At 41.9% G+C, this 13,889-nt stretch overlaps 1 protein-coding gene across 2 annotated transcripts; it reads right to left on the minus strand.

Annotated features, from left to right (window-relative positions):
* Positions 1–521: 521 nt before the first annotated feature.
* Positions 522–13,536, minus strand: sgsm1b (small G protein signaling modulator 1b). Of its 2 annotated transcripts, XM_056432311.1 has the most exons (25): positions 13,426–13,536; positions 13,271–13,314; positions 11,527–11,602; positions 10,627–10,789; positions 10,321–10,473; positions 10,036–10,103; positions 9,798–9,940; positions 9,573–9,704; positions 9,303–9,427; positions 9,146–9,213; positions 8,892–9,055; positions 8,648–8,777; positions 8,062–8,188; positions 7,922–7,986; positions 7,688–7,833; positions 7,441–7,569; positions 7,159–7,332; positions 6,944–7,009; positions 4,554–5,735; positions 4,346–4,470; positions 4,190–4,272; positions 3,562–3,671; positions 3,390–3,486; positions 3,114–3,281; positions 522–2,937 (listed from the first exon to the last, which is right to left on the minus strand). In XM_056432311.1, exons 1-25 carry the CDS (start codon positions 13,430–13,432, stop codon positions 2,849–2,851), a joined length of 3,834 nt encoding a protein of 1,277 aa, XP_056288286.1. In that variant the 5' UTR covers positions 13,433–13,536; the 3' UTR covers positions 522–2,848. The 2 variants fall into 2 exon arrangements, with proteins under 2 accessions (XP_056288286.1, XP_056288285.1); XM_056432310.1 differs by having other exon boundaries at positions 13,271–13,536.
* Positions 13,537–13,889: the final 353 nt, after the last annotated feature.

Here is a 13,889-nt window from a genome sequence, read left to right on the forward strand (position 1 = left end):
TATTTACACCTATGACTTCGTTCTGTCAAAAATATCCTGGAAAAAAAAACTTTCGTGCAAAGATTTGACTGATTTTGTTCAAGGCAAGTTCTACATTTGCCGGTTAGCTGTGAAGTATCCCACACTAATGGTCTGAACATCCAGTATGTATCCGGAGATGCATATTCAGCCTTGATATAAGATCCTGCAGAGCGTGATTGAAATGTAACCATCAGCCTATCAAATGGCCCCTTGTTCTGGTGGAGGGGGAGAGAGGGATCTCATGTTCTGCTAAACTTTGGAATGCATCTTGAATGACTGTTCTCCACGTCTGCCATCCAAGTCACATGAAGAAGGGATCTTTTCATGAACAGTAACATATTTTTAAGGAACAGCAGCCAAAACTTGTGCACTTGAACATGTAAGTGTTGCTTAGATTTAACACATTGTTCAATTTCTCTAGTTCAAAGTGACAAATGAGGCACCAGTGTAAATCACAGAAACTAACTTGTGTATGAAAATGAGCAGAAATATACATGAAGCACATGGGCTGCAAAATATAATTTTAATATGCATTCAATTAATTATACCAGGTGACAATTTGAGAAGACAGAAAAAAATAAAAATATATTTATTTCCAATGGCACATTTTTATCTTTCTGTTGATTATAATCCGATAAAGCCCATATACAGACATTGTATTGCATTTAATAAATATTTACTTTCTTTGTTTCTTTTTAACACATTGTACACCGTATATCTTCTGACAACGAACACAGCAATGCACAAACAGCAATACTCGGGCATGTTTTAGAAGATCATGTGGAGACACATTAGCAGTGATATCAAAACACTGCTATTTAAGCCACAGGGAACCAAACATGGGTTTGTTATGGCTATTTTGTAACTGAGTGGTAACCAAAAATCATATGTTCTGATATACTTATGCTGGTATATAGTAATGTCAAAAGTGTTGCATTTATCTGCAGAGATTATAGGTTGTAATCCATCTAGAATATCTGCAACACTGATTAGATTCACATACCTTATAAGGCTTTATTAGACCTCATTAAATCAATTTAAACAATGACATCAAGGTCTCCATCACATTGTTTCTGGACATACACTTTGCTTCTACATTTCAATTTTCAGATGAACCAATTATTATCTTCCACTGTATTGAATTAAGAGCAGAAGATCCAGTGGTTTAAACATATGCACATAAAACCAAAATGATCCGCATAGCTACATATGACTGACTGGCTACCACTGAACTGACCCTTTAAGGATTAACTTGACCTTCTGGCACTTACAAGACTGTGAAAACCTGATGAGGACTTCAACAAGATCTAATATACAAGTATCTGGCGTTATGACTAATGCCCTAAGCAGCACTGTAATACAGCGCAATGCACAGACACTGAGGAGGAGGTGCACAACAGATACATCTGGAGACCATTTCAGTCTCGCTAAAAGGAGAGCCCTCCAAGGGCACCGGATAACATGGAACAATGTAAGCAGAAGAGGACTGCTCTTTTAAATGAACTGATGAAATAGGTGGGCCAATCAAGGCATTCTGTGTACACGCTAGCTTTACAGGAAACTAAATGCCGCCGAAGTGTCAAAGCTAAAGTGAATCCATGACACTGACTTTAGCCTCAATTCAGAGGTTCAGTGTTTAGCAAGCAGAGCTCTTCTTCAATGGGTATGGTCATGGGGATCTCTGGGTAATAATAAAGATAAATGCACAGTTACTCCAGGAAATATCAACAATCATTGTAAGACGTGTTGCTAAAATCTTGAGCGATAAAAAGAATGAACTAAAGCGTGTTAAAGACAAGGCAACTAAGATCGGCAGGTCAAAAGAGGGCAAAAAAATACATGAAACTGATCTCAAAGAGAAGTGTATAGTGCAAAAGAAGCATGCTTCCCTCACTGCATCTCCCTTTAAGCTTATCACCAGCTCAAAATGAGAAACGGCTCAACCCGTCAGCCTGAGCAGCATTGGGTTATTTAAGGTGAGAAGAATGTGAGTGCCCATTTGAACCAGTGTGCACAGAAAACAAAAGGGAGTCAATGCATAGAGGAGGTCAGACATGGAAGGAGCACAACGTATGGCAGATTGGTAGCAGAGGAAGGGGGCGAGACTGAACTGAAGGCAAACTATGTGCAATCATGCAAGAGTGCACAGAGTGCACAGAGTGCACAGCTGCGGTCTGGATGCCCGGCCAGCTCGTGTGCATCGGAGGGTAAACCGAGGAAGAGGACCACCGGGGCTCAGAGAAGCCAGCCGGTGGTCCTCTTCCAAACCACACAGACAACCTCCTCTAATGTACCTCGAACGTTTACCAAACCAAATCATCCAACACCGCTAGACATTATTATCCCGGAAATATATATATATTCAAGTGCATCACAAGATGTTTAAACATGTCAGCTACAATTTCAACGAAAAATAATAACAGTATTGAAAACATATTCAAGTGCATCACGAGATGTGTAGAACTGAACCAAATCAACCTTAGAACAATACAGTGACACATTTGGCTGCTGTATCCCTGAAAGAATAGCTCAATTTAAGGCAAAAATAAATAACATCCTGAAGCATTTTTATCATTTACGAGGTGAACTATAACACTTTGGAAATAAATCTACTGGCAATAAAATTGCATCTCCTGAATATAGAGAGGAGCAACTGGAAATAAGGTGTCTTAAAAATAATGACCAGTTGTCTTTTCAGCTCTTACCAATCACTGCAATTCATTTACATGTATTCCTTTCCTCTTAAATATGAATATTGTGTCCTTGGTTCGTGTCAGCATCTTAAAACAATCAAGCACAGAGAAATGTGGGAGTACACACGGCAGCATCACTTGTTTTCTATGAGCGTCTGCACTTTGTTGACCAAGTCTCGAGCCATCGTCAGGACCTGCGGAACGTTGTGCCGCTCGGCCATTTCTGAGAAGAGAACGATAAAACCTTTTTTAACAGTGCTTTTTTCATATTAATAATAATCTATAGTCTATTTGCTCCCTTAGACTGAGCGGCATTTATATGTTTCAAGTTTCCTACATTATCATAGCTGAAATATCCTCTTCATCAACTGGTTGGGAACCATGTTTCCATCTTCTTACCATTAAAGAACTTGATGATGTCCGTGAAGTCCATATTGTTTTCCAGGATGATGTCTCTGTACATCTCCACGAGTGCGAGAGCAATGAAGAGCACAAAGTGGTCAGAGGACGTGTACTTGGCTGCCCAGATGGTTTCCCACACGGAGTACACGTCATCGTACACCATTTCTGTACAGAAGTAGAGGAGGTTGCGGTCAGTATCACGTTGCACAATTTGCTAAATTCTATTCGATGGACAATTCAAGCAAAAGTCATGACGCCTGCGTTTGCGATCACCTCTTTTGAAGTCGAGTAGAAACCAGCGATAACAGAAGTAGAAGTGAGTGTAGTCTCCATTCTGCTGCATCAGTTCAAACAGCTCAGAGTCCAGGATCTATTAGTACAGAAGCACAATGTTTTCGTATGTATGCAAGCATGCACATGTGTTGGTGCACATATACGAACATACCTGGATAAGAGAACGCATGTTGGCAAAGTGAGAGTCCATGGCCCCTCCATATGGAAAGTTGTTGTTCATCCTCTTCATCAGTTCAGTGAAGCAGCTAAACGCCATGACCTCTGTGAAGCACACACATGAACAAGTGACGACTGGACATGTATGTGTGTAAATAACCCCTTAAAAGGTTTATTGTTTTGTGTTGATTGCCTTCTTTTGTATCTGCTTTATTGGTTTTGATGTATGCCTTTTTATATTGTCTTGTTTTAATGATTTTGTATATGTTTTAATTTACTTCCGCTTTGAGCTAAATTTGACTTTTATTTTGAAATGTTAGAAGGAAGCGCACCTTTATTTTATGTTAATGTACAAACTTGACGGAACAGCTAAATGTGACGGACGGATGCGCATTTTATTTAAAGTTTGATAGTTTTAATGGACCCGTATGAGGCTAACGCTCTTAAGGTGGTGACAAGGAGGTTTTAATTCAAGAGTTTTGGTTCATGATTATACAACGAAAGAAAGGAAATAAAGAAGTTCACCAGCAGTAAATTAAGTCTCACGCCGATTGATATTCGGGGATCCGTTACAATGTGTATGTAGTGTATAGTGATAGAGTGTGCATTGAAGTGTCACTGACCATCGTCAAGAATAACCAGCAGGGGAGCCAGCAGATCGCACATGCCCTGAACGTAGCCTGTATCCAGATGCTTCCACACGTAGCTGCAAAGCCAACCGAGGTGAATCAGCTGCTGTTGTTTTGGTTTGATCAATGTAAGCATCGCCACACGTTTACCTGCACATGATGTTACGCAGCTTCTCCAGGTTCTCAGGGGTGAAGTACCAATACGCTCTGTCACAACGCCGGACGTCTTTGTCGATGCGATGCAAGTTGATCAGGTACATGTCCAGCGTTTCTTGCTACAACAATAATAAAGACTTCGGTTAGCGCGTGCTTGTGACCACAAGAAGACGCGTGTCTGCATTTCACGTGGAATGCTTACGGAATAGGTTTGTTCTCCTGAGGATTCGTCGTGTTTGGTGTCTCCTCCCACCTCGGCAGACTCTGGTTCAGCGAGCACATTCTCCATCTCAGGCTCCTCTTCTGAAAGGCCCAGGTCGGTGCCCTCCGGACTGGTGTTACAGGCTGAGTCCAGATGGGGATCGAGGACGAGCTCCTCGAAAGCCATTTTCTGTCTTTGCGCAGGGCGCATAGGGGGAGCAGCAAGGCCTGCCAAAGGCCTGGCCTGAATATCCTCAGAGGTCACACATGTCCCTGCAGGAATGTCCTCCATTTCCAGGGCCGAAGGAGAGTCATCTGAATCTGCCGTGTCCGGAGACTGCCGAGAGTGGGACGGTATTGAGAAGCTTCCCCTTGACTGCAGAGCGTTTAGTACTTGTCTGACAGGGGAATCTGAACCAGGTTTCTCAAATGGAATTGCCGCAGCTTTTTTGAGTTCAGCAAACTCACTCACTGTTCCATCAGCATCCTTTCTCTCTGGCTCTGTGGCCTTTTTTCCAGAAGTTAGCTCGAGTTTTTCAGAAATCTCCAGCTTTTTTTCTCCCTCTGGATTTGCATCTTTTTCTGCTAAAGGCGGACAAAATGGCTCCAATTTCAGATCTTTGCTCTTGCGTGAATGAAAAAGCAAGGTCTGCCCGAGTGGAGGTGCTTGGAAATATTCATTATGAATCTCTCTTTCTAGCTTTAGAACATTAGTGCTCTCGGGAATACTTCTTAAATTCATATTTGTGTCGACTGCTGTTAAATCTCCAGATTTCTTTTCTTCTAGTTCAGGTTTTTCTTTCGATTCAGACGTCTTTTGTAACTTGATTCCGCAGTCCTGGACCATCTCACCTTCTGAAACTTTCTCCATCTTCTTCTCTGAATTCTCAGCTTTGGCTCCTGGGTCCACTCCATGCTCACTTCCTGACTGTGATCCAGGTGTAGGTTTCTCAGGTAAAACTTGCGACGCTTCTGACTGCTGAGAGGTTGCAGCTCCAACAGCTGACTCTGAACCCGGATGTTGGTTTGACAGACCTGGGGAGGAGGGGCCGCCTGAAGGAAGTTGTGGGCTGTCTGCAGTGCCACTCGTGGAGTCCTTCAGGGGACCACTTTGCCGTGCTTCTCCTCCCTCAACCCTGGGCTCAGTCTCAATCTGAACCGCCGCCTCAACCGATTCAAATACCTGGCAACCAAAGGAAAGGAGTCAGCATGCAATTCATTTTGTATCCCGGGGCAATGAAATGGACAAATGTTCAGAATTGACACTTGTGGTTCTGCGGGTGTTAAATGTTACTGCAGTTACTGCAGTCATATCAAAAACTATGGGATGGATTGCTGTGAAATTTAGTAGACATTCATGTATATTGAGAGGATGACACCTAGTGACTGTAGTGATTCCCTCACCTTTTCTCTACTGCAAACTGCAAGTCAAAGCTGAACTGTAATCACTCTGTTGATCATGAAGGTCACACATTTCAGTTGGTCCCTTTCTTTGATTTATGACCAAATATGATCAAAACTAAAGGCAACCCGGTGCAGCCTCACAGAGACACTAACCACGCTGTGCAGTCTTTATCTTTTCTTGTTCAACAGTTCAATAATGCTGTTTTTTTTGTTTTTGCAAGTGAACTATAAATGCCCCGCCATTCCTTTGGATAATATCATTTTGACAAAGAATAGCTGTAACTATTACATGTACTATATAAATTAACTATTTAAATTATTTGGTTACCGCTATAAAAGTGATATGTTGGCTAACGTGTATTACATGAGAAATAAACGCTATATATATATATACACTACCGTTCAAAAGTTTGGAGTCACCCAGACAATTTTGTGTCTTCCATGAAAAATCACACTTTTATTTATCAAATGAATATAAAATGTAGTCAAGACATTGACAAGGTTAGAAATAATGATTAATATTTGAAGTATTAATTTTGTTCTTCAAACTTCAAGCTCAAAGGAAGGCCAGTTGTATAGCTTATATCACCAGCATAACTGTTTTCAGCTGTGCTAACATAATTGCACAAGGGTTTTCTAATCAGACATTAGTCTTCTAAGGCGATTAGCAAACACAATGTACCATTAGAACACTGGAGTGATAGTTGATGGAAATGGACCTCTATACACATATGGAGATATTTCATTAGAAACCAGACACTTCCACCTTGAATATTAATTTACCACATTAACAATGTATAGTGTGTATTTTTGATTAATTTAATGTTATCTTTATTGAAAAAACAGTGCTTTTCTTTGAAAAATAAAGACATTTCTAAGTGACCCCAAACTTTTGAACGGTAGTGTATATATATATATATATAAATATACACTTTTTTTTAACAAGAGATCATTGCTGTTGTGATGTTCACACTCATGAGAAATGACCTGTGCGCTGCTGCTGCTGCTGCTGGAGTGGACGTTCTGTTGGTCTGAGCTGCTACTTAGAGACGACTGCAGTGGAGAAAAGCATCACACAGGAGACAAGACAAGCATCACTGTCAACTTACTGGGGAATGTGATACGATGATAAACAGTTCCCTCTCGTGTTTGTATCATTGTTACACAACGCAGTGCATTTTATGCCAAAAGGTCAAACTTACATCTGTACTGATGGTGGAGTCCTGCTGCACTGGCCCTCTTTCCACACTGGCTCCAGACGAACATCTGGCGATGGCCTCAGCATGCTTCTCCCTCTCCCTCTGAAGGACGATGGCCTCACAACCATGCCAGTCCTTTATAGTCTGTTCATACATGGTCCGCATCTGCTTATCAATCTGAAACAGAACAATTGTGTTCAGAGAGAGAGAATAACATGTTGTATACGGTGTATATGCGTATTTTACAGTCTTATAATCATAAAGTCCGACAGCACATATAAATACCTCTAGCCTGCATTTCTCATTCATGGTGAACTGGTAGTGTCCCAACAGGAAGGGCCAGACCTCTTTGCGTAGTGAAGGAGCCACACCACCAAAATACACAAGCCTGCGTATCTCCTCTTCCTCATACGCCTGAACAAGATTAAGTCTGATATTTATCAACGGCGACTATTTAAATGAACAATTGAATACTGTAGTGAAGAAAATCCAAAATAAATCTTATAGCCTGGTGTTTCGGTGTGAATCTTACCGAGCTATCCTTGAGGAACCGGCCCCAGACCTCCACAGAGAGTCCTCCTCGGGCATTACAGGGCACGTCAGGCTCCACTATCGTGGTGTTGACCAGAGCAGAAAGGTGTATACGAACTGTGGACAGATGACGGCAGTATGCAAGCCCTGGAGAGGAAAGATACACGTTTTCATACTGACAAGAGCTATTGTTTCATCAGTGAATGAAAGTTAGTCGACAGTTGTTTGTACTTACATCCATAGAAAGCACGGGAGATGATCTGGTACTTCATGGTGTCACAAAGGAGCTTTAAGGGAGCCCTGGTAGGAAAGGAAAGCAGATTCAGCTGGAATAGTCAGACTTTATATGTGCGCCTGTCACGAGGAAACACTTACCTTTCCTGGTTACAGCCGTTGGGCAGAGAGCCGTTAGAGGAGCCGTTCTGTGAGCAGGAGGAGCAGGAGGACTTCCTGGGCGCCGGTTGCCACATGTTCACGCCCTGGTCCATCAGCTCCAAGGCCACTGCACAGCAGGAGAGCCCTTATCAGTACCGTTGCTACTATCATTATCATAGTCAAGTAAAACCAGATGCAATTCCAAAAGATTTGGACATAAAAGCACACTTCTGCAAATAATAAATGCAAAAAGAAATGTAGAAAAAACAATGGAGATGAAGATTTGGATGTTGCATACACATTCCTGTATGTCCATACAAAGTTGCCTTCTTGTCGTTGGGACTATGATGGGAAATGGACACACACACACTCGATAGGCAGGAAAAAGATGTGAAATATAGAAGCTTAACATAAAAAAATAAAAATCTCAATATAATATGATACATGCAAAGGGAAAACAGATTGGTCTAAACTCAAACGGTCTCATCCGTAAATTAAGAGAGTAATGCAATTATAGATGCAATCTTTGAAGATGTTTTATAAGATTAACTAAGGGAGAAGGAGCAGGAAGATTAAAGACACCTACTGAACTCCATATGATGGCCAGGAAAGAGGATCCGAAACACATAATCGGTTGCTTCATCATCTTCCTTATCGGATACAGAATCACATGAGCCGTGTGGACTCCGATTTCTCAGTTTGGGGAAAACCTTTCCCTGTCAAACAGAACGGCAATGTTTGGTCACAGCAGATCATAGCTGGAGTTAAATGTAGCATTACTGCAGAAATGATTGAAAATAATATGCTCATTATGTTGATTTGATGCTGACTTTTCCTCTCTGATTCCAGAGCGGTGGGTCCAGCTGTCCGTGAGGTAGCAGGCCGGTCTCTAGACAGGTCAGAAACTGGAGGAGATGGCCTCCCTTGGGGAAATGTAGAGGAGGTCTCTGGATCCCATCCTGGCTCACCAAAACGACAGTCCCCCCACTGTTCACTATAATAAAAACATAATAAAGAAACAAGATGAGTAACTCTGTAAACTCCTACTGTAGGTGCCTTAAACATTAAAAGGGGATTACTGGACCTTGCTGATGACAGTGAAGATACACAATGTCCTCCAAGCGAATTGTCATAGCATAATCCCAATAAACACTGAAAGAAAGATAAGAAAATAGGAGCCACTGAGTCAGCTCATTTTAAAAACAAGCTTGATTTCATCGATTGGGTTCTATCGGCCAAACCTTTTCTCAGAATCTAGCTCCCCCACGTTGCCATTCATCAGCTGATTGGGGGTCCATTTCAGTGTCATGAGGTCTGCAGTTTGATGTAGAGAAAGGTAGCCTGGGATGGCCGCCATGTCGTCTCTCTGCAGACACAAGCAAGAGCTTTAAAACCACAACATCTATGCCATCATATAACAGATCCCAAGTGTCCAGAACATAAGCGAGCCTCTCTTAAAGGATTGTATTATTGTTGTGTCAGAATATAGACTGAAAAAGAAAAACACACACCGGCTGCACCAGCACATTGTTCTTCCCAAACAGAAGTGTGGCTCTGGAGTTTTGGTGGAGTGATTCAACGTAGTCCCTCACCCACATGAGAGGACGATCATCCATGCTACCACTGGACTGTCTCTTCTGGATCTGGCATCGGTTCAGAAGACATCAGAAATATGACACACATTATTTGATAGCTAATTACTTGATTCAAATCAATCAAGTCCTTCACTATCTAACCAGGGCAGGCCGTCTTGAGGGTGAATCCTGCCGACAGTGGCCGCTGTGGATGCGATGCCGCTGCACGAGCTCGTCAGCAGATGGGTCCATCCAGAAATGGTCTGCAGTTTTAACTTTGGTGTACTCCAAAGCACAAGGGCCGACTGCGAAACAAGGTTATTACGTTTAAAGTCATTCATATGCAGAAAGTTAGAACAGTAAAGCAAAATGAAGGATTTCAGAGAATGTTTATAAATACCCAATAGAGATGCAAGAATGGGTCCATCCACAAGATCCATCAGCATGGCTTCTTTCTCATAGAAGGCACTGCAGGACACGAGATGTGGAACATGTTAGGATTTTGAACTCATTCACAACTTACTGTTTCCAAATCATAGCTGTAACCACAAAAATATGGCATATGTGTGCAAGTGGAGAATCAGTTGTTGAAGAGAAATACAGCAACATGATATTATGGAATGCAGGATATAGTCTTCTATAGCCGGTATAGCTTCGAGTTGCGTTGAATGATGCATAACAATACCCGCTGTTCTCCACCAAGTACACGACAATCTTGTCCAGGAGCTTCTCCATCAGTGCAGTTCGGATCCAGAGGTGCTTCAGTGCCTGAGGGGGGATGTGGGCCAACTTGGATAGCCTCCCGCGGTCATTACTCAGGGAAGAATTGTTCTGCTTGCTGAAAAACAGAAGAGAAACCTGACAGATGAGATGTCTGTACAGGACAGGACGATGCATTACGGTGCACATCAAAGTGGAGCACAAACAATAAATAATGCATACAAAGATGTTGTGTCACTGGCCAGCGAACATGCACAAGTTAACATCTCACCTGCTTTCGATGAGCTGTTCCAGCTCCTGGACCTTGTGACAGAGTTCCTCAGCAGACGAACAGCTTTTTGCCGCCTTCATAAAGAGAGCTGCAACCTTGTTACTGCAGAGCAGACCTGCGATACGTCGCTTCAGTCCATGAAGCATGCAGGCCTCCACTACAGCTACACACACACAGAAACACACAGGGTGTTAACCGTTGATTTAGATTTGTTTTTCAATTCCATTTTGTTCATGCTTTTGTTTTCTTGAGGTGGAATCGCTTCACTTGACTTTAGTTTTTATTTCATAAGCGAGGTATAATATCCACTGAAAGCCTCAAGGCTTAATATTTGTTTTTAATTTAAAAAAAGAGAAACGGTGCAAAGCAAGCACAGGTGGCACGAGTAGAAATAGACTGTTGCTAGGATATGGGATGTGAATCACACACACCTCAGTTATGGATAGTATTAACACCGTTAAAGGGTGTTAGTGTACTTCAGTACATATCCATCCAGCCACCTTATTCAATATAAATAAACGTGAAGAATAACATTTTGAAAATAAATTACGAGGATTTCCATTGCTTCAACAGACTAAAAGGAACCATTTTCACTGTGATGAGGAAGTCGTCGTAATGTGATGACTTGACACATACTGACTCAACCATCTGCACTATGCATGTCAATGAGGTTGTAACAACCTTCCCTTTGCCATTATCTCTGAAACTAGATACACCAATTTCTACAAAATGACTCACTCTAATTTACTTTAGCTAGTCTCTCTATCTTTATAGTCTCTTCTTGTGTAGCCTATGACACCAAATTGGTGAAGTTCAACAATAAAGCTAAGTGCCCTAAATGTTGGAACACCCTGACCGTGAAATGGATTATTGTGCAATGTAATCAAAAAACACATTTACCGCAGAAGGATATGATGTGGCTGCTGTCTGCGTGCACAAATTTCCTCGTTACGGCCTCCTCCATAATTTGTTTCACCTAACAGAGAAAGGTACACGGTGAGACACGACTGAATCTCTCTGACACATGAAGGGGACAGGGAGTCCAAACAAGAAACACAATGCAATGAGTTATGATGAGCAACAAAAGAGCATGGGGATAACATAGAAATGAATAATGTATTGGTTAACACATCTGTCTGGCTCATTACGTAACATCTGGCAGGCACTCCCTCACCATCTAAGCACCACACACTTTGGATTGTTTTTAAACTGTAACAGATGTATTTTGTCCTTGTGTTTGCTTTCCCATCTCATAACTTCAACTTGAGCACAAAGAAAAAGAACAGAAACTCTGAATGTTTAGTTATGGACTTGAATGGTTAATCTCTGACAAAATGTTGTTCTTTACACCATACGACTGATCTTCTGAGAATGTCGCAACTGAGTTGAACTGGGCATCATCATCATCATCATCATCAATAACATTTTAGAGATTTATATTTTACTGAAGTCGATTTTGTTACTTTAACAAATGTACCTGTAAAAAAATGTTGTGGGAAAAATGAAGGTTCTACAAAGTATTGATGTGTGTTGATCAATTCAACACTTCACTGTCAAACTGACTGAACTCTATAACTAAACATTGCATGTGACGCTCGGTGCAGTACCACAGATCAGAGTGTACTGGAACAGTCTTGTCAGAATTCAAGCTCTTTGTTTGGTGCATATTGAAAATTATATTGTATAAACACGAGACCAGAATCCCATAATTGGAGATGAGCCGTTTGATGGCCACGACGTGTTTAAGCTGCATGGGAAAAAGCAGCTGAAAGTCTTCATTATCCACCGGAAGTACAAATCTAAATGCTGTAAATCGTGTATTTTAGTTATATACTGTGGTTTAAATCTATACATCACATCTGCGCCCCTCCTTGCTGCTGCACCAGAGAAATGGATGTTTATGAGGCAATGAGTCACAGGTGAGGGGGAGCACGGACACGATGAGAATGGGAGCACCGGTCTTTCTCAGCATGAATAAAACATCTATTTTTCTCTCCCTGGGGAGTCCTGGAGTCACTGAGCAGTTCGGAGCAGTCTGGGGTGGGCTGTCTTCAATTTCGATGTAGATTAATATCCAAATGGATCAAAAATCAGTCACAATCCCCATTATTAGGTTGGACTTTTTGCATTTAACCTTTAAGTTAATAAAATAAGATAGTATATTCTAGAAAACAGTTTAACAATGATTTATTCAGAGGTAGAGAGAGAGAGAGAGAGAGAGAGAGAGAGAGTGTATTGGAGGATTTGAAAAACAGGGTTGGGATAGAAAAAAAGGATAATATCTACAGCTCCTTTAATGTGCAGTTTTTTCCACCTGATATGAAACAATCTTCCCACCACCACCACACCATCATCTGTATCATCATCATCATCACTATCCGCATCTTACTCCAGGATATGACAGCAGTCAAAACATGTCATTTTACTGGCACGCTCAACGCATCCGTTTTTATTTTGATAAATAAATGGTACATTTGATGGAAAACAGGCCTGTGGCGTAGTCGTGGCTCACACCCGGTGAACGATGTCCACACGAACAAACACGCGCACGCACGAACACACGCACACGCACACACACAAACACACATACAGTGCCAGTCAACATAAACTGTGATGAGCGAGAAAGACATCAAATCCAACGAACCTCTTTCTTCACATTACGCAGCAGTTTCTGTCGCGTCTCGGCCTCTGTCACGAGAGAGAACATAGTGCATATGCTGATCAGATCGCTGGTGTGGGAAATAAATGATCGCGGGCTCACGCCAGGAAAAGAATACCGGCGGCAGCAGGCCTATATACCTCCCATCGCTCCCGGAAGGGTGCAGCGGGACGCGCACGCGTTTCCTTTGATGGTGTCTTCTGGAGAGCGACGCAGACAACGCAGGTCCAAACGGCAGAGAGGCTGTGAGATGCGCGATGTGTTGTTGGCAGAGGAAATTAAACCTATCTGTTACCTCTCAGCGAACCAACACCCCTTTAAAGTCACAGTAGCCTACTGTACACATTAAGCCAGACGACACCGACATCTTCCCCACTGGTCCTTTTTGTTGTTGTTGTTGTTACAGTGCCGAACACTCATAATAAGGAAGGTTTTGGTGATTATTCAGAGCCTGATTAACACAAATGATGATTACAGTTAATGAGCCCCAGGTCAAATTAATCAAGGCCTCATTAAATAAATTATCACAATGACTTACTCAGAAAGTAAAGAGGATAACAGGTATATTGTATTCACATAAAACCACCTCACAACAATTGTCAGC

This window comes from Pseudoliparis swirei, chromosome 15, assembly GCF_029220125.1.
Source record: "Pseudoliparis swirei isolate HS2019 ecotype Mariana Trench chromosome 15, NWPU_hadal_v1, whole genome shotgun sequence".
Taxonomy (NCBI): domain Eukaryota; kingdom Metazoa; phylum Chordata; class Actinopteri; order Perciformes; family Liparidae; genus Pseudoliparis; species Pseudoliparis swirei.